At 38.5% G+C, this 23,819-nt stretch overlaps 1 protein-coding gene and 1 pseudogene across 2 annotated transcripts in view; one reads left to right on the forward strand and one right to left on the reverse strand.

Annotated features, from left to right (window-relative positions):
• Positions 1-23,819, reverse strand: part of CD38 (CD38 molecule) — a 73,290-nt gene that overhangs the window by 35,959 nt on the left and 13,512 nt on the right. The window contains exon 3 of the mRNA XM_021938323.2: positions 1,554-1,683. Coding sequence (XP_021794015.1) covers positions 1,554-1,683 — 130 coding nt within the window. The remainder of the gene's footprint in view (positions 1-1,553; positions 1,684-23,819) is intronic.
• LOC103884236 lies at positions 13,292-14,036 on the forward strand (annotated as a pseudogene). The gene has a single exon (XR_646762.4). The product of XR_646762.4 is annotated as a cell division control protein 42 homolog pseudogene (transcript).

Genomic DNA, 23,819 nt, shown 5'->3' on the forward strand with positions numbered 1-23,819 from the left:
AGTAATGGTGGATGCTGCTCCCCCACCCAGCTCCATCATCCCAGGTCAACTTCAGACTGCTGTGCTGGCAGCAAGAATTTCAAGCCAGTGGTTCTTAGCTTGCTGAGCTCTGTAGGAGTGAGACCTGCTGAGCGAGACCACTTGGATCCCTGGCTTCAGCCCCCATTCCAGGGGAGTAAACAGTTCTGTCTCACTGGGGTTCCAAGCACCACTGGGGCATGAAAAACACTCCTGCACCTAGCTTGGTGTCTGCCCAAACAGCAGCTCAGTTTTGTGCTTGAAATCCAGGGCCCTGGTGGTGTAGGCACATGAGGAAACCTCCTGATCTCAGATGGAAATGCAGAAATCACCCACCTTCTGCATCGGTGTCGCTGAGAGCTGCAGACTGGAGCTGTATTCAGCCATCTTGGCTCCTCCCCCTATTCATTCTTAATGGGAGTCAGTGAAGGATACTGGTTTAAAGCATGGGACCGAAAACCCCAGTCCTCATTGAAGCCCAGCATCATCATCACTTATCACATGTTTCACCTTGAGCAACCAAAACATCACTAAGCCCCACTTTCTACACCTGTAAAATGGTAACGATAATGACTGAAATAAACTAATGGGGTGCTAGGGAAATTAACTGAGATAAATGCAAGTAAATTGCTTAGCATACTATCCATCACATAGTCACTTATTTGACAAATGTCAGCCTGGGTTATTATTTGCCAAACACCTTTTCTGCATAGGGCATCATGCCTGGTGAATGGAGAAGTTTCACAATGACTCCAGCTCACTAACAATGGAATGAGAGGCTGAAATTTCTGGGTGGTTTTAAGGGCTTCACAAAGAAAATTTTAGGCATGCGGAATTTTGCCTTAAACATCGACTATAGAAAAGGTGCACTCTGATAGACCTTTTCCAATATAACCAATGTATTAGAATCCAGGCCTCTGTGGCTCCAAGTCTCATACTACTTACATTTAAACTGGTCATTTTCAAGCCTGCCAAACTTGGGCAACACTGGTCACCTAAACACACCAAGCCTCAGTTTTCTCACTGGTAAAATGGGGATGCTGACACCTGACCTGCCCATTCCACAGAATGGCTATGAAGGCCTAAGAAGATAAGGATTAGGAGAGTCTTTTGTAAGCAAGAAAAAGAAAAAAAGCACTCTGCAAGTGTAATTTGGCATTGTTATTATTACTACTACTACTATCATTAAACCAGGGGAAAGTTTTGTTATTATATAGGTTGTGTTAATTTGTTTGTTTGAGTTGGGTTTGGTGTTAGGTTTTTTCTGCCTAGTTTTTGGCCCAAGCCCCTTTCCTATTTCTGTATCCCCATTTATCTTATCCCCATTTATCTCTTATCTCCCTTCTCCAGAAGTACTAAATCTTGATTATATCATGGCCCCTCAATGGCCTGCAAATTCCATTCCTACCAACCACACTCACACTATAATGTACGGATTTTTCCTCTTCCTTCATTCTAATCAAAATTTGGACCCATGAATTTTTACCACTGGCTTTTATCCCCAGTTTTAAAATCAATGGCATACCCCCAATTACCTTGTTGCAAGGTACGGTCTGAGTTCCCAACTTCACTAGTGGCTGATAGTCTTCTTCTGTAATGTTGCAAGGATATTTTGAAATAAATGCACCCTTGAATGCATCCCATACACTTTGGCAGTCTACATGTCTGTGAGATAAAACACAGAAAATAAAACATAAATTATTCTATTTAAAAAATATTTTTGGAGCATAATTATTTTTTAGAATCTCATTTAGGAAGCATCTATCATATGCCAGGTAGTCCATACCTATCATCTCATCTCACATGTGGTCTACCAGGGGTACAAAGAGAAGCTGATACCATTCCTTCTGACACTATTCCAAATAATAGAAAAACAGGGACTCCTCCATAAGTCATTTTATGAGGCCAGTATCATCCTGATACTGAAACCTGGCAGAGACACAACAAAAAAGAAAATTTCAGTCCAATATCCCTGATGAACATCAATGCAAAAATCCTCACTAAAATACTGACAAACTGAATCCAGCAGCACATCAAAAAGCTTATCTACCATGATCAAGTAGGCTTCATCTCTGGTATGCAAGTCTGGTTCAACATACACAAATCAATAAACATAATCCATCACATAAACAGAACCAATGACAAAAACCACATGATTATCTCAATAGATGCAGAAAAGTCCTTCAATAAAATTCAACATCCCTTCAGGCTAAAAACTCTCCATAAACTAGGTATCGATGGAACATATCTCAAAATAATAAGAGCTATTTCTGACAAACCCATAGCCCATATCATACTAAATGGGCAAAAGCTGGAAGCATTCCCATCGAAAAGTGGTGTAAGACAAGGATGCCCTCTCTCACCACTCCTATTCAACATAATATTGAAGTTCTGGCCAGAGCAATCAGACAAAATAAATAAATAAAGGGTACTCATATAGGAAGAGAGAAAGTCAAATTGTCTCTGTGCGCAGACAACATGATTGTATATTTAGGAAACCCCATCATCTCAGTACAAAACCTCCTTAAGCTGAGAAGCAACTTCAGCAAAGTCTCAGGATATAAAATCAGTGTGCAAAAATCACAAGCATTCCTATACACCAAAAATAGACAAGCAGAGAGCCAAATTATGAGTGAACACCCATTCAGAATTGCTACAAAGAGAATAAAATACCTAGGAATACAACTTATAAGAGACATAAAGGACCTCTTCAAAGAGAACTACAAACCTCTTAAGGAAATAAGAAAGGAAACAAACAAATAGAAAAAAAATCCATGCTCATGGATAGGAAGAATAAATATCGTGAGAATGGCCATACTGCCCAAAGTAATTTATAGATTCAATGCCATTCCCATCAAGCTACCATTGACTTTCTTCATAGAATTAGAAAAAAACTACTTTAAATTTCCTATGGAACCAAAAAAGAGTCCATATAGCCAAGACAATTCTAAGCAAAAAGAACAAAGCCGGAGGCATCACATTACCTGACTACAAAGTGTACTACAAGACTACAGTAATCAAAACAGCATGGTACCAGTACCAAAACAGATATATAGACCAATGGAACAGAACGGAGGCCTTGGCCGTGCACAGTGGCTCATGCCTGTAATCCCAGCACTTTGGGAGGCCAAGGCGGGCAGATCACAGGTAAGGAGTTCAAGACCAGCCTGACCAACATGGTGAAACCCCATCTCTACTAAAAATACAAAAATTAGCCAGGCGTGGTGGTGCGTACCTGTAATCCCAGCTACTCAGGAAGCTGAGGCAGGAGAATTGCTTGAACCAGGGAGGCAGAGGTTGCAGTGAGCCGAGATCGTGCCACTGCACTCCAGCCTGGGTGACACAGCAAGATCTCGTCTCAAAGAAAAAAAAAAAAAAAAAGAACGGAGACCTCAGAAATAATACCACACATCTATAACCATCTGATCTTCAGCAAACCTGACAAAAACAAGCAACTGGGAAAGGATTTCCTATTTAATTAATGGTGCCAGGAAAACTGGCTAGCCATAAACAGAAAGCAAAAACTGGACCCCTTCCTTACACCTTATACAAAAATTAACTCAAGATGGATTAAAGACTTAAATGTAAAACCTAAAACCATAAAAACCCTAGAAGAAAACCTATGCAATACCATTCAGGACATAGGCATGGGCAAAGACTTCATGACTAAAACACCAAAAGCAATTGCCACAAAAGCCAACATTGACAAATGGGATCTAAGTAAACTAAAGAGCTTCTGCACACCAAAAGAAACTATCATCAGAGTGAACAAGCAACTGACAGAATGGGAGAAAAATTTTGCAATCTATCCATCTGACAAAGGTCTAATATTCAGAATCTACAAGGAACTTAAACAAATTTACAAGAAAAAAATAACCCCATCAAAAAGTGGGTGAAGGTTGTTAACAGATGCTTCTCAAAAGAAGACATTTATGCAGCCAACAAACATATGAAAAAAACCTTATCATCACTGGTCATTAGAGAAATGCAAATCAAAACCACAATGGATACCATCTCATGCCAGTTAGAATGATGATCATTAAAAACTCAGGAAAAAACCAATGCTGATGAGGCTATGGAGAAATAGGAATGCTTTTACACTCTTGGTGGGAGTGTGAATTAGTTCAACCACTGTGGAAGACAGTGTGGCGATTCCTCAAGGATCTAGAAGCAGAAATACCATTTGACCCAGCAATCCCATTATTGGGTATATACCCAAAGGAGTATAAATCATTCTACTATAAAGACACATCCACACGTATGTTTATTGAAGCACTATTTACAAGACTTAGAGCCAACCCAAATGCCCATAAATGATAGACTGAATAAAGAAAATGTGGCACACATACACCATGGAATACATAAAAAAGAATGAGTTTATGTCCTTTGCAGGGACATGGATGAAGCCGGAAGCCATCATTCTCAGCTAAAAAACACAGGAACAGAAAACCAAACACTGCATGTTCTCACTCATAAGTTGGAGTTGAACAGTGAGAACACATGGACACAGGGAGGGGAACAACACACACTGGGACCTATTCAGGGGTTGGGGGCAATGGGAGGGAGAGCATTAGGACAAATACCTAATGCATGTGGGGCTTAAAACCTAGATGATGGGTTGATAGGTGCAGCAAATCACCATGGCACATGTATACCTATGTAACAAACCTGCACGTTCTGCACATGTATCCCACAACTTAAAGTAAACTTTTAAAAAAGATAACTCAAAAATCAATCAATTTAATATGCTGTATTTTGTAGAATAAATGACAAAAACCATATGATCATCTCTAAAGACACACACAAAAATATTAGACAAAATCCAACACTCTTCTGATGAAAAAAAAAACAGTGAGAAAATTACAAATAAAATGAAATTTCCTCAACCTGATAAAATTCATCTATTAAACCCCACAGCTAACATTATACATAATGGCAAAAGACTGGATGCTCCCCCTTAAGATCAAGTACAGTCCAAAGATGTCTGATTTCATTACTTATATTCAACATTGTATTGGAGTTCTAGCCAAGGAATTTAGGTGAGAAAAAGAAACTAAACTCATCCAGATTAGAAAGGAAGAAGTAAACCTATCCCCTTAATGGATGACATGATACTGTATATAGAAAATTCTAAGAAATCCACAAAAAGGAAACTGTTAGAACGAATGAACATGTTCAGCAAGGTTTCAGGTTACAAAATCAGTATACAAAAGTCAATTGCATTTCTATATACTATCAATGAAAAATATAAAATTGAAATTTAAAAAATTCCATTCATAATAGCAGCAAAACAACTAATATTCTCAGGAGTAAATATAACAAAGAACTATAGGACGGGAATGCTGAAAAATCCAGAACACTGTTAAAAAGTAAAGAAGACCTGAAAGAATGGAAAAACATTCTACATTCATGGATCAGAAGACTTAAGACTTAGTATTTTTTTGTTTGTTTTTTGGTTTTTGTTTTTGAGACGGAATCTCACCCTGTTGCCCAGGCTGCAGTGCAATGGCGCAATCTTGGCTCACTGCAACCTCCGTCTCCCGGGTTCAAACAATTCTCCTGCCTCAGCCTCCTGAGTAGCTGGGATTACAGGCACACACCACCATGCCTAGTTTTTTATTGTTATTTTTTTTTAGTAGAAACGGGGTTTTACCATGTTAGCCAGGCTGGTCTCGAACTCCTGACCTCGTGATCCACCCGCCTCGGCCTCCCAAAGTGCTGGGATTACAGGCGTGAGCCACTGTGCCCGGCCAGAAGACTTAATATTGTTAAGATGACAGTATTCTCTAAGCTGATTTACAGCTTCGATGCAATAGGCATAAAAATCCCAGTTCCCTCTTTTGCAGATAGTGACAGTTTATCCTAAAATTCATATGGAAATGTAAGGAACACAGAAGAGCCAAAAATCCTGAGAAAGAAGACCAAAGTTGAAGAGACACATGCTTCCTGATTTCAAAACTTACTACAATGCTAGTAATCAAGACAATTGGTACTGGCATAATGATGTAATCACAGGACCAGTTCTAACTGGCCCTACTCTGTTGATAATAGTATGTCAAGTTATTCTACAGGCACAAAGCCAAAAAGTTGTAAGTCATGCAGCTGAAGAATGCAGAAAAGAAGACGTCAACCTTGAATAAATAACACCCAGAAGAAAAATTCCTCTCCTCCCCACCACAGAAGCAAATGGTCAAGACATGACTGGAACCTGAGGGCCCAAACATTTTTAAAAGCAAGAAACCTGAGCCCAAGCATGTCCAGTGTTAAGACCCCTTACCAAACCTTACCATAAATGGTCTTGTTTAAAGTCCTTCCAATCGAAACCTGCCCCACCAGTGCTTCTGCATACTAGCTTACCCTCCCTAACCCGTAAAACTTGTCCCAGATCCCAGATAGGGAGACAGATTTGAACTTTGCCTCCTAATTCCTTGCAAGCCAACCTCACGATAAAGGTTTTGCTTTTCTCAAAAACCAGTTCCATAATATTGGCTTCTCTATCTGTCAGGCAGCAAGCACATTGTTCAGTAACAATGACAGAAATATAGATCAATGGAATAAAGAGTCCAGAAATAAAGTCTTAGAGTTATCATCAATTAATTTTAGACAAGAGTGCCAAGGCCATTCAATGGGGAAAAAAAATCACTTTTCAACAAATGGTGCAGGGACAATGAGATATCCACACGCAAAAGAATAAATTAGGACCCCTATTTTACACCACATACAAAAATTGTCTCAAAATGAATGAAAGACCTAAGTATAAGAGATAAAATTTAAAAATTCTTAGAGGCAAACATAGAATAAAGAAATTGTCATAACCTTAGATTAGGCAATTATTTCTTAAATATGATACCAAAAGCACAGCAACAAAAGAAAAAATATATAAATTACACTTTATCAAAATAAAAATCCTATGTTCTTCAAAGGATACCATCAAGAAAGTGAAAATAAAATTCACAGAATGGATTAAAATATTTGCAAATATTATTTATGTTTCAGGACTTGCATGCAGAATAATAAAGAGCTCTTATAATTCAATAATAAATGGATAACCCAATTAACAAATAGGCCAATAATTTTATACACTTTTTTAAAAGAGATATAAAAATGGCTAATAAACACATTTAAAAATGCTCAACATCATTAGTCACTAGGGAAGTGGAAATCAAAACCAAGAGATACCACTTACCCACTCACTAGGATTGGGTTAGGGGTTGAATTATGTCCCATTTGAAATTCACATGATGAAGTCCTCAGTCCAGTACCTTAAAATGTGACCGTTTAAAAATAGAACAGTTGCATGTGTAATTAATTAATGCAAGGGTGGCATCCAACAATCATGTTTTAATAAGCCCTCCAGGCAATTCTGATGCAAGTTTAGGTTCGAGAATCATTGGGTTATACACAAAAATGTGAAGAGTTCAACAGTGGTTTCTTTCCAATATCTGAGCACCATATTTCTACTTCATCCACACTCGCCTTTGACAGCCCTGCCAGGAAACCATTATTAACCTGGTTTTCTCCGTACATTATATATTTAAGGGAAAAAAAGCTTATTACATTTTGTATTTCAATGTCAATCAAACTTTATGGGGCACCATTGTGGATAGTTTAGAGAAAAGAGATTTGGCATCGATTTTGCTTTAGGGAATCTTGTTTTGATTCCATTAATTAATGCAGTGGCCTTCTCGGGAACTTCCTGTTCCCATACTCCATCTCCCTCATAAAACTCTTCTACATCTTTCCTTAGCAGCATCTTTGCAGACAAAGATGGAAGAATAAGATAATTTTCTGCTATAAAAGATCTGGCCGGAAAGAGAAATTCATGTGCACTGAGCACCTACATGTACCAGATGCTTTCAAGAGTGTGTTCATATATAATCACCAAAACTTGTATTGAGTCCCACAGAGAATTAAAAAACCTCCAAAATTATTTTTATTCTTCTTGGGTATATATACCCTACTTCAAGAAACATTACCTCAGCATTCAAGAAAAGTCCAGGTTACAAATTTAACAGAATTCCTTGTTTAGATGGAGCAGAGCTATAGAGCATTAGAGTTGAAACAGACCTCAGAAGAGTTTGTAACTTAACTCTTTGCCCTTTCTACATCTTATGAATCCGAGCTTTCAGTGTGCCCTACAAATAAGAGAAAACGAGGAGAGGCAATGAGAAATCTGGGGGCAGGTTTTATGAAGCTATTTCTTTTATCCTAAAGCCAAACACCTCACCTTGGTTGTGCAAGTCAATTTTTTGTTGTTGGTTTAGATATATATGTTGAAATAAAAAGGGATTGGGACTGCAGTAGACAGGGATGGGGGCAGATCTTTCCGACTAAAGAAGCAGCAGAGAAGGACTGAGTCATTTCTGGAAGTTCAATAATATTTTTCTTCAAAGATTCTTCTGTTCCAAAATTGGAAACCTTCATCAGGAGAGGTCTAGGAATACCTGCAGTTGGAATGGGGAGACAGTGTCGTGGCAATTGTTAGCTCAGCAGCCGTTCCTGAGAGCTCATTCTGTGCCTGTGATTCACTTTTTCCTAAACCAGAAGTGCTGTTGAAAGTCAGAGGTTCTCATCCCTGGCCACACTTCAAGTTCACCTGAAGAGCTTTGGAAAAGATGCAGTGCCTGCTTTCAGATCCACCAAGTCAGAATGGGGAAAGTGGAAGACCCCAGAACTAAGAATTTCTAAAGAGATCTCCCAGATGATTCTAATGGTCAACTAGGGGTGATGACAAGTAACCTAATGAAACCCTTTCATTTCGCAAATGAGGAAAAGGAAGTTTACAAAGGAAATGTGACTAGCCCGAGGTCACACAGCTGTTAAATGTTAGACAACCAGTTATTCAACTGAGTTTTCCCCAACACTTAGGCAGAACCAGAACCTGCAAGTGTCTCCTGATTCCCTCCACCACCTCCCTCTGCTGCTACTGCCTTACTTTACTTCCATTTCTTACAACCAGTTAGCCAACAATAGCAATGACTAATCATTGTAACAATTTTAACAACCACAACAATTAACATTTACCAAGTGCTTTCTTCACGTAGCCATCTGGCTAAGTGTCTTACAGGCATCTCATTGGGTCCTCATTCACACAAACCTATTATCTCCAGTTTACCTATAAACTCAGAAGACCAAATAACTTGCCCAACACTCCACAACTAGAATATCCCAGCCAGAATTTGCATCTTGTAGTGTCCAAGTCCAGACCACATACCCTTAGACACTTCATCAGACAGCCTCCCAACAGGCCATCCCAAACACTGCTTCCAAGAACAGAGAGGAGCCCTCTACAATATTTTTAGAGAAAGAAAAGCTTTTTTAAATAGCTGTTTTTCCAGAGCCACCTGACCCAGCCACCATGATGGAACCAAATAGTTACCAGAAAGCCCAGACAAGGCTAATGCAATCAAGCAAACAAATCTGAAAGTAATTCATAACATCATTTTGAACTGTTCAACTATAATTCCTTCATCCTAATACCTTAAAACCAGGGCATCATCAATGATTTTCTGTCCAAAACAAAAAAACTTGGAGAAATCACCCCACACTGATCAATCCATGTTTTAAGAATAGCTATCGCTGGACAGTAGTATAGAGTTGTTTTGTGGTCTTCTATTCTCCTTCTTATATTCTCAATTTTTCTGTGATAAGCATATATTACAATGGGGGTCATGACAAAACTTTGATTTTCTTGTTAAATTGCCTGGGCAACTATACCAAATGTTGGAGAATCTTGGAGGTAAGGTCTTAGGAAATGGGAACATCTCAGGTCCAAGCACCCTTGGTGGTCACCTGTTATTTCTGTGCCTCTCCCAGGTCTCTTGGCCATGATGTATCCTTTCGCATCCCTCATCCAGATAAAGACCATACTGTGTAACCAGGTAAGACAATGTTGGTGCCCCAGACCCATGTACTGAAGTCTAATGATGTGAAACGTGGAGTGGAGTGGGAGGCTAGGACTACAGACCTCTTCCAATACAGCTTTCTCCCCAAACACTTCCTTGCATCCTTAAGCAAAATTGGATACCAAATCACACAAGAATCACAGAACATACCCAGAATCACAGTACGAATAACGTCAGGGAGACAGGTAATGAAGAGGCTTAAACGAAGCAAAGAGAGAATGAGAGAATGGCACGACCTGCAAAGCCCCGCTGGTCCTGCCTTCCTTCCTGCATGGGACACATGCTTTCAGGCCCAGAAGAATGAATATGGCCACTAAGTGAGGTTTCGTGGGGTTCCTCACACAGTCAAAGGGATCTAAGGGATGAAGTCTCCAATTTATTTCAGAGAGAACTGTACAGTTTACGTGATCTTCCAGGGAATCATGCCTCATGGATTCTGAATTTAGTTTTCAGAAATAATCCTTTAATCAAGGACATCCTGCTAAGGGTATTCTAGAGATGGATCTCTTTGTTTTAGCAAATATTTTCAGTCTATCTGCCTAGAGCTCCAATAGAAAAGGAGATTAGACCAGATCACCTGCCTTCCTCTGGTTCCCTCGAGTTCTCTCTCTCTCCTCAAATTGAGTAAAGTGATCCCAGTCTAGCTGTTTTAGCTCCTTCCTTCTGGGACCTCACATGCACGGGTTGTATTGTAAGTGGAGATGTTGGTAATGACAAAGCAGTGCAACCCCCCGACACTCAGGAGCTGGCCTGGTCCCCACAGCTGGGCGTTAGTGTTCTCCACCTGAGCATAATCAACTCCGTGGGACACTAGCATCAGACAAGGCCACTGCGTACGTGGTCTGTCACCATGATAGGCCATGATGTGAACACAAGCAAAAACGGCATCCAAACCAAAAAGTAACAGCCAAACATCCTTTTATCACAGCTGATAGGAGTGACTGCCGCTTCTTTACTTATTACAGCTTCAGCCTTCTCATTCTTGCAGCCCAGTAGAGGAAATTTATTTAAACATCCTACCGCAGACTTACCACCATCCCCCTACTTCCTAGCAGCATCCAGGAAAAGCCAGCCTCCTTGAACCTTTCCCCCACATCTCCTAAAACAAGCCCAAATCCTCAGTAAGTCCTTCTAATGTCATCAGATAAAACCTGTCCCACCCTCATGGGTCCCTATGCTGAGTGTCCTCCCTTCTTGCAGACAGCAACAAACCCATCTTTTTCAATTACAGTGTGTTCCTGGTGGTTTTAGGTTGCGGAGGCATTGACAATAACAATCTTGAATGGGATATTTAAGAATCAAAAGGATTATGACAATCAGACTGCCATAATCAGTGTTTATGCTTGGCTAAAGCTCCGTGATCACCTTCTGAACAAGACAACTAACCCACTGATGAAAGTTATCCTGGAAGACTGGACAAGTCTTCATCTGTTAGCAGTTTTCTGCTCACCTCCTCAAACGGTGACCTGAGGCTCAACACAGCATAGGCTGGGCATAAATGTCAAGATTCAAGGTCAATGTCATGTTCTCCCCTTTCCTACCATTCTGCTCCTGCCAACAGATCCCAGACCTCTCACTCACCCTATCCCCCTGTGCATCATTCCCTCAAGTTCACCTCCTACCACTTCCTTCTACCTTCTCTGACCTACCCAAGGTGGATTGACTCCAAGTGCTCAGAGGGAGGAGGCAGCACTATCAGGAGAAAGGAAAAGTCATGATCACCAAAGAGCATTCACCACCTGCCACATTTAAATCTCACACTAGTCCATGGGCGGGGTATTAGCACCACCCCTGTTTTCGAAATAAAGAGACTAAAGCTAGAGAAGTTTATTACCTTGTCCAAGTGGCAGAGCTGCCTTACATGCCAAACTTTGTTCTTTTTGCAAAGCGATGCTGCCTCCCACAGGAAATTTACAATCATGGCCCTACCCGCAGAATAGGATTGGTTCTAACAGAAATGAGGATCTGAGACTCCAAGAGTTCTCATTCCCCTAGATGGTACAAAAGGTTCAAGACCAGAATAGGGCAGAGTTATTCCCCAGTACTGGGGTAAAGTGAGTCAGGCAAGAGGGCACAGGACAGGAAGCGGTGAAAACACAGATATATTCGGTGGTTGCATCCAGTCTGTCTGTTGTCAGCCTACTTCAGGTGTCATAGTGCTATGCTGGCACCTCTCTCTAAACCTGTACCATTCTCACAAAGAGCAACTATGTCTCAAAATCCCTGTCAATTAAAAAACATCACCTTCATAATGTGCCCCTCTCCAGGAAAACTCTCACACCCTAAATCCTCTTGCCCAAAAGCACTCAGATCTTTCAGGGTAATTACATTCATCCTTTGAATTTTACAGCTGTCAATTCCCATAGAGCAGGCTGTCTGGGCTCAAAGAAAACAAGCAGGTTAAAAACTATTCTCAAATTTAAGGCTATCAGAACTTGTGTTTAAGGTAAAGACTGCCACCTTGTGGGAGAAGTGAGTGATTGGTGAGCGTCACTGAGACAATTAGGATTATCTAAGTAGAATCTTAAAATCAGAAAACTCTTCAGGCTGAAGGAAAGCTTAGAAATCATTAATTAGCTTAGAAGTCATCAACCCAGCAAATATTTATTGAGCACATACTAGGTGCTAGAACCACTTATGAGAACTTAGGGTATAACAGTGAACAAAACACAGGTCTCTGTCCTTATAGGAGTTTACATTTTACTGGAACAAAGACTGACAATAAACAACAAACATAATTAATATGTAAGTTATAAAGCATGTTAGAAATTTATAAGTTCTATTGGAAAAAGGTAAAATAGACTAGAATGAATGTCAAGAGTGATGGGGGAGGAGGTGTCAGTGGTATTAAATAGGGTGGCATTAAATAGGGGGGACATATTTGAGTAAAGAATTGAAACAAGCAAGGGACTTAGCTCCACAAACATCCCAGGAACACTCTAGGCAGAATAAGCATCACAAGCCATATAAGAAAAAAAAATAACAAATTGGACCTTAACTAGATTTTTTTTAAAACTTTGCTTTTTAAGAGTTTTTAAAAGTTTCCATTAAAGAAAATGGAAAGGTAAGTCACAAAATGAAAGAAAATATTTTTAGTACACATCTGAGAAAGGACCTGTTTTTAGAATATATAAGCTTCCTACAAGTCAATAATAACATCAAAAAAACTAATTTTTCTTATCACTTTTAAAGATACGTAATTGCACATATTTATGGGGTGAAGGGTGACATTTCAATATATGCATGCAATGCATAATGATCGAATTTGGGTAATTGGCATATCCATTATCTCAAAGGTTTATCATTTCTTTGTGCTGGTAATGTACAAAATTTTCTCCTCTCAGTACTCGAAAACATACAATACGCCCCAGTGGAGAAGCTGAGGTCAACATCAGATTTGAAATATTTAAAGTGGATACAAAACTATTTCAGCAATGCAGACAATTAAGTGTGTTGTTGTGGGCAATGGTGCTGTTGGTAAAACATGTCTCCTGATATCCTACACAACAAACAAATTTTCATCGGAATATGTACCAACTGTTTTTGACAACTATGCTGTCACAGTTATGACTGGTGGAGAACCATATACTCTTGGGCTTTTTGATACTGCAGGGCCAGAGGATGATGACAGATTATGACCGCTGAGTTATCCACAAACAGATGTTACTTCTAGTCTGTTTTTCAGTGCTCTCTCCATCTTCATTTGAAAATGTGAAAGAAAAGTGGGTGCCTGAGATAACTCACCACTGTCCGAAGACTCCTTTCTTGCTTGTTGGGACTCAAATTGATCTCAGAGATGACCCCTCAACTATTGAGAAACTTGCCAAGAACAAACAGAAGCCTATCCCTCCAGAGACTGCTGAAAAGCTGGCCCGTGACCTGAAGGCTGTCAAGTATGTGGCGTGTTCTGCACTTACACAGAAAGGCCTCAAGAATGTATTTGACAAAGCAATATTGGCTGCCCTGGAGCCTCCAGAACCGAAGAGCCGCAGGTGTGTGCTGCTATGACCATCTCTCCAGAGCCCTTTCTGCACAGCTGGTGTCGGCATCATACTAAAAGCAATGTTTAAATCAAACTAAAGATTAAAAATTAAAATTCCTTTTTGCAATAAAGACAAATGCCCTGCACCTACCCACACGCAAGGCCCATAGGTATGGCCCCCCTTTCCCCTCCCAGTACTAGTTAACTTTGAGTAATTGTGTGTTGTCAGAAAAGTGATTAGTACTAGTTTCTGTTTTGTTTAAAAAAAAAAAAAAGTTTTTTTTGTTTTGTTTTTGTTTTTGTTTAAAAGCAAGGCATGCTTGTGGATGACTGTAACAGACTAATTGGAATTGTTGAAGCTGCTCCCTGGTTCCACTCTGGAGACATCTGGCACATCTTAGTGTTTCTTTTTTTTTTTTTTCTCCTTTTTTGGGGGGGGGAGTGTGTGTGGGGTTTGTTTTTTAGTCTTGTTTTTTTAATTCATTAACCAGTGGATAGCCCTTAAGGGGAGGAGGATGGATTGATTCCACATTCCACTTCCTAGATCTAGTTTAGAAAACATGTTCTCCATCTGGTGCTCTTAGGAAGGAGTATAGTAAATGCCTCATTTAATAACATACTCCTTTTTGAAAGTTGCCTTTTCTCTCCACCCTTGAGTAGATCCAGTATTTGATGAAGCTCATGAAAGTGGGTGGAGCTTGTCTTGCCCCTCCTCTTTTCTAGGACGCACTATATGTGACTGTGACTTTCAAGGACATTTGTTTGCCATTCACTGTTTTTTTGGGGAAGTTGATTTCTAACTTCTTTCACTGATAAATGAAGAAAAGTATTGCACCTTTGAAATGCACCAAATGAATTGAGTTTGTAATTTAAAAAAATTTTTTCCCTCTCAGTCATTATCTTATATGCTTAGCATAGATTTGCAGCTCAGTAGTATATGGTGTTCCTAGAATGCAGCTGAAGACCTGGTATGTAGAGGAAATACGAGGGATGGTGCTAGAAGACAGACATCTGTGGAATGATTCACATCTTCTCAAGTTAGGAGGATAGAGGCCTGCTTCATTAAGAAGCTGGGGGTAGGGTGGGGGTGGGGAGAACACTTAACAACATGGGGACCAGTCAGGGGAATCCCCTTATTTCTGTTTTGCATATGAGGAACACTAGAGCAGCCAGGTGAGGCTCTCTAGTTTAATAAAAATCATGGAAAGGGTCTTAATGAAGACTCTTAATAAGTGTTAATAGGGATTTTATCAGCTTATTTTGGTTGCAGTTTCCAATTTTTAAAAATGTTGAGGTAATCTTTCCCACCTTCCTAATCCTAATTCTTGTAGATTCATTAGTGTTGAACCAATGCTTTCTCGTGTCTCAATTCTTTGTATATGCATTCTTTTCAGATGTATTAAACAAACAAAAACCCTCCACAAGCCAGCCTGAGGGTTGTTATTTTCCCTCTGTCTCTTACTTTTCAGATACTGAGGAGTGGGAACTTAACTCTTGATAACATCAATTTCTAACAAACTTTGAGATAAAATTTTAAAGCTTTATTATTTTTATTTTATTTTCTGGCATTTAGTTTGAGATAATATTTGGCCCTCTATATGTTCAGGTTTGTGCTTTCTCCCCTACATTTGACGCTTCCCTTAAATACCAAGTAGGTCCATAATAATTCTTAGTGAAGCAGTGTTCTGGAAGCTCACTGCTCATGGTGGAAGGAAATGTTAGTGTACCTTTAATCCATAGATCATTGGAAAGCAGCTCCTTTCCCAAGGTTTCTGCATCAGTGGTTCTCAAACTTGGCTGCTTACTGGAGTGCGCTTGAACAATGTGATTTTTAAGTTTTCCAGGCTTTCTAAAATGTAGCCAAGTTTGGGAACCACCACACGTAGGTGGTTATCTCAAACTACTTCTATCAGAATACAGACTGTGTGCTGTGAATCTGAATATGGGATACATTTTCTTTAGGTAGCAAGAATGGTTTATTTACCTTTACGACATTATACTGATCTGCTTGAGAATCTTAGAAACTAAGAACCCTTAAAATCAGTTAAGGTTGATACACTGTGGTGTCATTTTGATAGTTCTCTGCATGGAGTCATGTTTGGCATGATTTGCATACTGTGCTAGAATTAAGCTGGGTTGGTTGAGAAGGGGTTAGGAAGAGGCAGATGTAAGCTTCAACAGTTCTAACCAAGAAATGCATCTTATTTATTCCTCGTTGACCATACTAGGGAGAGATACCTGGATCATGTGATACCCTGGAAAGCAGAGACATAGGTATCCTTAGTGTAGTCAGGGGCATATAGGTCCTTAACTATTGCTATATCTTTGTCCTAAAGCAATGCTTGACATGATATGGCTCTAGAAATAGTCATTGGATGGGTGTATTATTTTATAAATGAGTAAGTGAAATAAAGCAGGTCATACAATGAATTATCCATGTATCAGAAGAACAAGGATGACAAGGGGATTGATTGAAGCTAACGTTTTCTTAAATATTTTCAAATTGATTTCTGCGTGTCAGAAGAACTTGGGTAGCAAATGGATGCAGCTTAGGTTTTCCATTTAAATATTGTTTTCTGTTCGACTTAACAAACTTGTTTATAGTCGTGACTTAGAAGGTGAGTGATATTCTCCAGGGAGTATGATTTAGAGGCTGTAAAGGGTTATAGAAAAGTCCTTACAGGCTTAGTTTGTGTCCGAATTTACAGCATTTAATACAATGTTAATATCTTATTGCTATTTGTAAGTGTTTTACTGAACATCTTAGAAATCGGTCTTATAGTTTGTTAAAGTGATGTTCTTCAAGCTGGACTTCATGCCACAAGGGGAGTGCATTCTAAGGGGGAAGAAAAGGATTGTGGTTTGAAAGAACAATTGTAGTATTTCCTTCATTCTGAGGTGTATTTTTCTCACATTTTCATATTGTAATCAGGATACCTCTTAACATTGGTGTACATTTAATGTAGTAGTACTTTTTCTCCTTTTATCCTGCAAGTTGTCACTAAATTTGTGCTATCATAATTGTTACCTTCATAGAATGCATAAAATAGTGGTACTTCTTAAAAAAAAAACATACAATAAATTATTGTTCACTATAGTGACCCTACAATGCTATAGAAAACTAAAACTAAAACTTATTTCTCCTATCTATATATAATTTTGTATTCATTGATCAACCTCTATCTCCCTACCCTTCTCAGCTTCTAGTAACCACTGTTCTACTCGCTACTTCTCTGAGATCAGCTTCTTTAGCTCCCACATGTAAGTCAGAATATATGAAACTTGTCTTTCTGTGCCTGGCTTATATCATTTAACATAATGTCCTCCAGGCTCATCCATGTTGCCACCAATGATAGGATTTTATTCTCTTCTATGGCTGCATACTATTGTCTATATATACCACATTTTCTTTATCTTTTCATCTGTTGATAGACACTTAGGTGGATTCCATAGCTTCATTATTATAAATGAAACTGCAGTAAAGATGGGAGTGCAGGTATTTCTTTGACATATGATTTTATTTTCTTTGGATATAGGTCCAGTAGTGAGATTACTGGATCATATGGTAGTTCTATTTTTAGCCTGTTAAGGAACTTCCATACTGCTTTCCATAATAGCTGTACTAATTTACATTCCTTCCTGTGTGAGAATTTTCTTTGTCGCTTATACACTGTTGGTGGGAATGTAAATTAGTTCAGCCACTGTGAAAATCACTTTGGAGATTTCTTAAAGAACTGTTAATAAAATCTGAACTACCATTCAAGCCAGCAATCCCACTACTGGGTATACGCCCAAAGAAAAATAAATTGTTCTACCAAAAAAAAAGACATGCACTTATATGTTCATTACAGCACTATTCACGATAGCAAAGACATGGAATCAACCTAGATGCCCATCAATGGCCGATTGGATAAAGAAAATGTGGTGGTGTGTATGTACCATGGAATACCATGCAGTCATAAAAAGAAGAATGAAGTCATGTCTTTTGCAGCAACAAGAATGCAGCTGGAAGCCATTATCCTAAGCAAGTTAACACAGAAACAGAAAACCAAATACTACAGTTTCTCACTTATAAGTGGGAGCTAAACATTGGGTACACATGGGCATAAACATGGCAATGCTAGGCACTGGGGAGTATAAGAGGAGGGAGAGAAGGAGGAAGGAAGGGTTGCAAAACCACATATTGGGTACTATGCTCACTACCTGGGAGATGGGTTCAGTCATACTCTGAAACCTCATCATCATGCAACGTACCCTTGTAACAGACCTGCACATGTACCCTCTGAATCTAAAGTAAAAGCTGAATTTTTTTAAAGTTTTATTTTATCTGCATTCTTGCTAGCTTTGTTATTTTTTCCTCTTTTTGATAATAGCCACTCTAGCTGGCGTGAGATAATCTCTCACTGATTTTGATTTGCATTTCCCTAATCATTAGTCACACAGAGCACTGTTTCAAATACTTAGTGGCCATTTTATGTCTTCTTTTGAGAAACATCTGTTCAGATCAATGGCCAATTTTAAAAATCAGATTATTTGACTTTTTGCTGTTTAAGTTCCTTGTATATTCTAGATATTAATTCCTTGTCAGAGAAATCGTTTGCAAAGATTTTATCCCATTCTGTAGTTTGTCACATTACTCTGCTGACTGTTTCCTTTGCTGCACAGAAATGTTTAGTTTGACGTAATCCCATTAGTCTATTTTTGCCTTTGTTGACTGTGTTTTGGAGGTCTTATCCAGAAAATCTTTGCTCAGAACATTTCCCTTACATTTTCTCTTAGTAGTTTCATTTGGGGCCTTACATTTAAGTCTTTGATTTCATTCGTTTTGAGTTACTTTTTGTATATTATGATAGATGGGGCTCCAGTTTCATTCTTCTGCATAGTTTCATTCTTCTGCATATGAATATCCAGTTTCCCCAGCAACATTTACTGAAAAGCGTGTCCTTTCTTCAGTTTATACTCTTAGTGCTGTTGTAGAAAATCAGTAGGCCATAAATATGTGAATTTATTTCTGGGTTCTCTATTCTGTTCCATTGGTTTACGTGTCTGCTTTAATGCCAACACAATGCTGTTTTACTATAGCATTATAGTATATTTTAAAGTAAAATAGTGTGATCCCTCCAGTTCTTTTTGCTCAGAATTGCATTGGCTTGGCCAGGAGCAGTGACTCATGCCTGTAATACCAGCACTTTGGGAGGCTGAGGCAGGTGGATCACTTGAGGTCAGGAGTTTGAGACCAGCCTGGCCAACATGGTGAAACCCTATCTCTACTAAAAATAGGGCATGGTAGTGCATGCCTGTAATTCTAGCTACTGAGGTGGCTGAAGCAGGAGAATTGCTTGAACCCGGGAGACAGAGATTGCAGTGAGATGAGATCATGCAACTGCACTCCAACCTGGGTGACAGAGGGAGACTGTCTCAAAAATAAAATGAAATAAAATAAAACAAACAATTGCTTTGGCTATTTGGGGTCTTTTATGGTTCCTAACAAATTTAAGAGGTTTTTTTTTTTTTCCATTTCTGTGAAAAATACCATTGAAAATTCGATAGGGATTGCATTGAATCTGTAGATTGCTTTGGGTAGTATGGAATCTTAACAGTATTGATTTTTCCAAGCCATGAACATGGGATATCTATCCAATTTTTATGTCCTCTTCAATTTCTTTTATTAGTGTTCTGTAGTCTAGAGATCTTTCACCTCTTTGGTTAAATTTACTCCTAGGTGGGTTGTTTTTTTGGGGGGGTAGCTATTATAAGTAGGGTTCCTTTTACAGATAGTTTATTATTGGTGTATAGAAATGCTACTGATTTTTGTATGTTGATTTTGTATCTCACAACTTTACTGAATTTGTATATCAATTCTAAGAGTTTTTGGGTGGAGTCTTTAGGTTTTTCTATATATAAGAGAATGTCATCTGCAAACATGGTCAATTTGACTTATTCCTTCCAAATTTGGATGTCTTTATTTCTTTCTGTTGCCTAATTGCTCTGGCTAGAACTTCCAGTACTACGTGGAATAAGAGTAGTGAGGGTAAGCATTCTTGTCTTCTTCCAGTTTTAGAGAAAAAACTTCCAACATTTCCCTGTTCGGTACAATGTTAGTTGTGGATTTGTCACATATGGCCTTTATTAAGATAAAGTGTGTTTCTTCTTCTAAACCTAATTGTTTGAGAGTTTTTATCAGGGAGGGATGTTGAATTTTATCAACTGTTTTTTTGCATCTATTGTGGTGATCATGATTTTTATCCTTTATTCTGTTGATGGGATGTATTATGTTTATTGATTTGCATATGTTGAACCAATCTTGCATCCCTGGAATAAATCCCACCTGGTTTTAGTAAATAATCTTATGAATGTGCTGTTGGATTCAGTTTGCTAGTATTTTGTGGAGGAACTTTCCATTTATGTTCATCAGGGATACTGGCCTGCAATATTATTTTTTTGTTGTTGTATCCTTGTCTGGTTTTGTATCAGGTTAATTCTGGCCTTATAGAATGAGTTTGGAAGAATTCTCTTCCCTTCAATTTTCTGGAATAGTTTGAGAAGAATTGGTAGTTATTTTTTAAATTTTGGTATAATCCAGCAGTAAAGCCATCCAGTTGTGAGTTGTTTTTTTTTTTTTTTTAATTGGGAAACATTTTATTGTTATTTAATAAATATTATTATTGAGGTTCCTCCTTGTTATTGCTGTGTTTGGATTTCGTATTTCTTCCTGGTTCAATCTTGGTAGATTGTAGGTGCCCAGAAATTTATCCATCTCCTCTGGGTTTTCCAGTTTATTGGTGTTCATAATAGTCTCTTATGCTCTTTTATATTTTTGTGGTATCAATTGTAACATCTCCTTTTTCATTTATTTGGTTCTTCCCTCTTTTCTCTTAGTCTAGGTAATGCTTAGTCAATTTTTTTTTGAAAAACAACTTTTCATTTTGTTGATCTTTTGTATTACTTTTCCAACCTATTTCATTTATTTCTGTTCTGATCTTTATTATTTACTTCCTTCTACTAATTTGGAGTTTGGGGGTGTTGCTGTTGTTGTTGTTTTGCTTTTGTAGTTTCCTGAGGTTCACTGTCGTTTGTTTTAAATCTTTCTACTTTTTTGATGTAGGCAATCATTACTATGAATTTTCCTCCTAGTACTACTTTTACTGTATTCCATAGATTTTGGTACGTTGTGTATCCATTTTTATTTGGTAGGCATGTTTTCATCATTTTTCAGTAAGTTTTTTTATTTTTCTTAATTTCTTCATTGACCCATTGGTCATTCTGGAGTATGTTGCTTAATTTCCAAGTATTTGTACAAAAAAAAAACCCTAATTTTTAAAGATGGGCAAAAGATTTGAACACATACTTCAAAAAGCCTATGAGATGATCCTCAGCATCATTAGTCATGGGGGAAATGCAAACTACAACCACCATAAAATAACATTATAAATTTTTAGATGGCTAAGATGTAAAAGTCTGACAATACCAAATGTTAACAAGGACATAGAACAACCAGAATATCCACACGCTGATCCTACACATGTAAAACTATACAATTGCCTTATAAAATGGTTTGATGGTTTCTCAAAAAGTTAATCAACTTATCTACCATATGGCTCAGCTATTCTATTTCTGGGTGTTCACTCAAGAGAAATAAAACCGTATGTGTAAGAATTAAAGAAAGAGGAAAGAAACACGAAAGGTAGCTTGCCAGTTAAGACAGGTTTATTTTAGAGAAAACCCGTAAGGAGCGCTTGGCCGAGCTAGGTAAGAGGCACACTCTCTTACAGACTAAGAGTTTTTAAGGATTTAGGATGGGAGAGTTTATTAGAAGCTTGGACTGCTTTTGTGTTTTTTGTTGTGCTTATCTGGGAGGGAGAGTTGTGTGTCTGTTTTTATACATTTTCTGTAGCTGCAGGCATACCCCCCGAGTCTGCTTTTCACTTCCCTATTTTAGTGCACCTGAAGGGAAAAGAATGTGTTTATTAACGCCCACTGTCTTACTGGGGCCCACTGTATGAGGGTGAAGTTTGGCAGTTACCCAAGAGATTTTTTTCCCACCTCCCTCTGTGCCTGAGCTGTTTTATCTGTGTTTTACTGTTTGCTCTTTCTGGCTACTTGTAGTTAGAAGAGAAGTGATTTCCTTGAGAGGCATGAGGCTAAAAATGGAGCTGGAACTTAAAGTGGCAGTGTTTGTCCGATGACAGTGCTCCTGCTCTGTCAGTATGTCCATACAATAACTTGTACACTAATGTTCAATGAACCTATATTCATTGTATCCAAAAAGTGAATACAAGCCAAATGTCTATCAACAGGTAAACAGATAAACAAATTGTGATATATACACACAATAGACTCAAAAGTAAAAAGAAACAAGCTATTAATACATACAACAACATGGATGAATCACAAAAACATCATGACAAAGACATACAACTCAGACACAAAAGAGTACATGATATGTATTCCATTTATATAAACTTCTTAAATATGTAAATTTATCTCCAGTAACAGAAAGCAGACATGTTCTACTGGATATCAAAGCATTAGTAATTTAAACAACGTGGCAGTGGTATAGCAACAAACAGACCATAAAACAGATTGGAGAGTCCAGAAATAAACTGACATACATCAAGAAACACAAGATGCAGTGGAAGTAGCATCCGAAAGCCCTCGATAAAGGATGGATTATTTGATTAACAGTACTCACACAACTGACTATCCATCTGGGGGAAAATGAAATGGGCTTCCTAATTTCACCACACACAAAGAAAAATTCCAAGTGGATCAAAGATCTAACTATGAAAAGCAAACATTTAACATTTTTAGAATATATATAACCCTTTTGTGATCTCACATTAAAGAAATCAGTTCTTAAATAAGATACAAAAGGCACAACCATAAAAGAAAACATAAATTTGATCATATTTAAATCTTTAGTAAATAAGGGACATGATAAATATAGAGTCAAGAGTTAAGCCATAGACTGGGAGACTATATTTGCAATCCACATAACTGACAGAAGATTATCCTGAACGTGTAAAGAGACAATTCAACATAAGAACAAGCAAAAGACAGAAACAGGCTTTTCACAGAATGACCTGAACGACAAATAAACACATAAAAAGATAATTACTTGTGTTAATCATCAGGGAATTAAAAAGATAAAACAACAAGGAAATGGGCTTTTTTTTTTTTCTTTGAGAATTCCAAATGATAACGAGGATGAATAGCAATGAGGACCTTACACCGCTTTTGTGAAAATAAAGTGATATAACAAATTTGGTGACCATTTGGCCATATGCAATGTGGCAGATGCAGTTGGTTCCCTCACTCCAGATTTCTTTTACCCTTCTTTCCTATTGGCAAAGCATGTCTCCTATTATGATTCAAAATATCAAATTCTCACTTCTTAAGCCTCTTTTATAGCTTTGGGTAACCATGTGGCTCGATTCTGGCCAGTGAAATTTAAGGAGAAGCCTAGAGAAGGTTGAAAGAGGGCTGCTGGGAAATATGTTATTCAAGAGACTTGAAATGGGGGTGTGCTCTTGCCCCCCTCCCTGCCCTCTGTTCCAGGTATATGAGGGCATAATGCAGCCGTCTCGTGACAAGAAGCTGAAAGCCACTCAAGGGAGATGGAAGAGTGGAAGGAAAGAGCCTCGGCGATCACTGTGCTGCTGAACCGACCCTATGACCACCCCACTTCTGGATGTCTTGTTATGTGTGTCAACATTTTAAAGTGGCCAGGCTCTATGGCTCATGCCTGTAATCCCAGCACTTTGGGGAGGCCAAGGTGGGAGGATTGCTTGAGGCCAGGGGTTTGAGACCAGCCTGGGCAACACAGTCAGACCTCATCTCTATAAAACATTTGTTTAAAATTTAAAATATATTTTAAACCTTTTCAGTTGAGTGTTCTGTTAGTTGCAGCCAAA

The sequence above is a fragment of the Papio anubis genome, chromosome 3 (genome assembly GCF_008728515.1).
Source record: "Papio anubis isolate 15944 chromosome 3, Panubis1.0, whole genome shotgun sequence".
Lineage (NCBI taxonomy): Eukaryota > Metazoa > Chordata > Mammalia > Primates > Cercopithecidae > Papio > Papio anubis.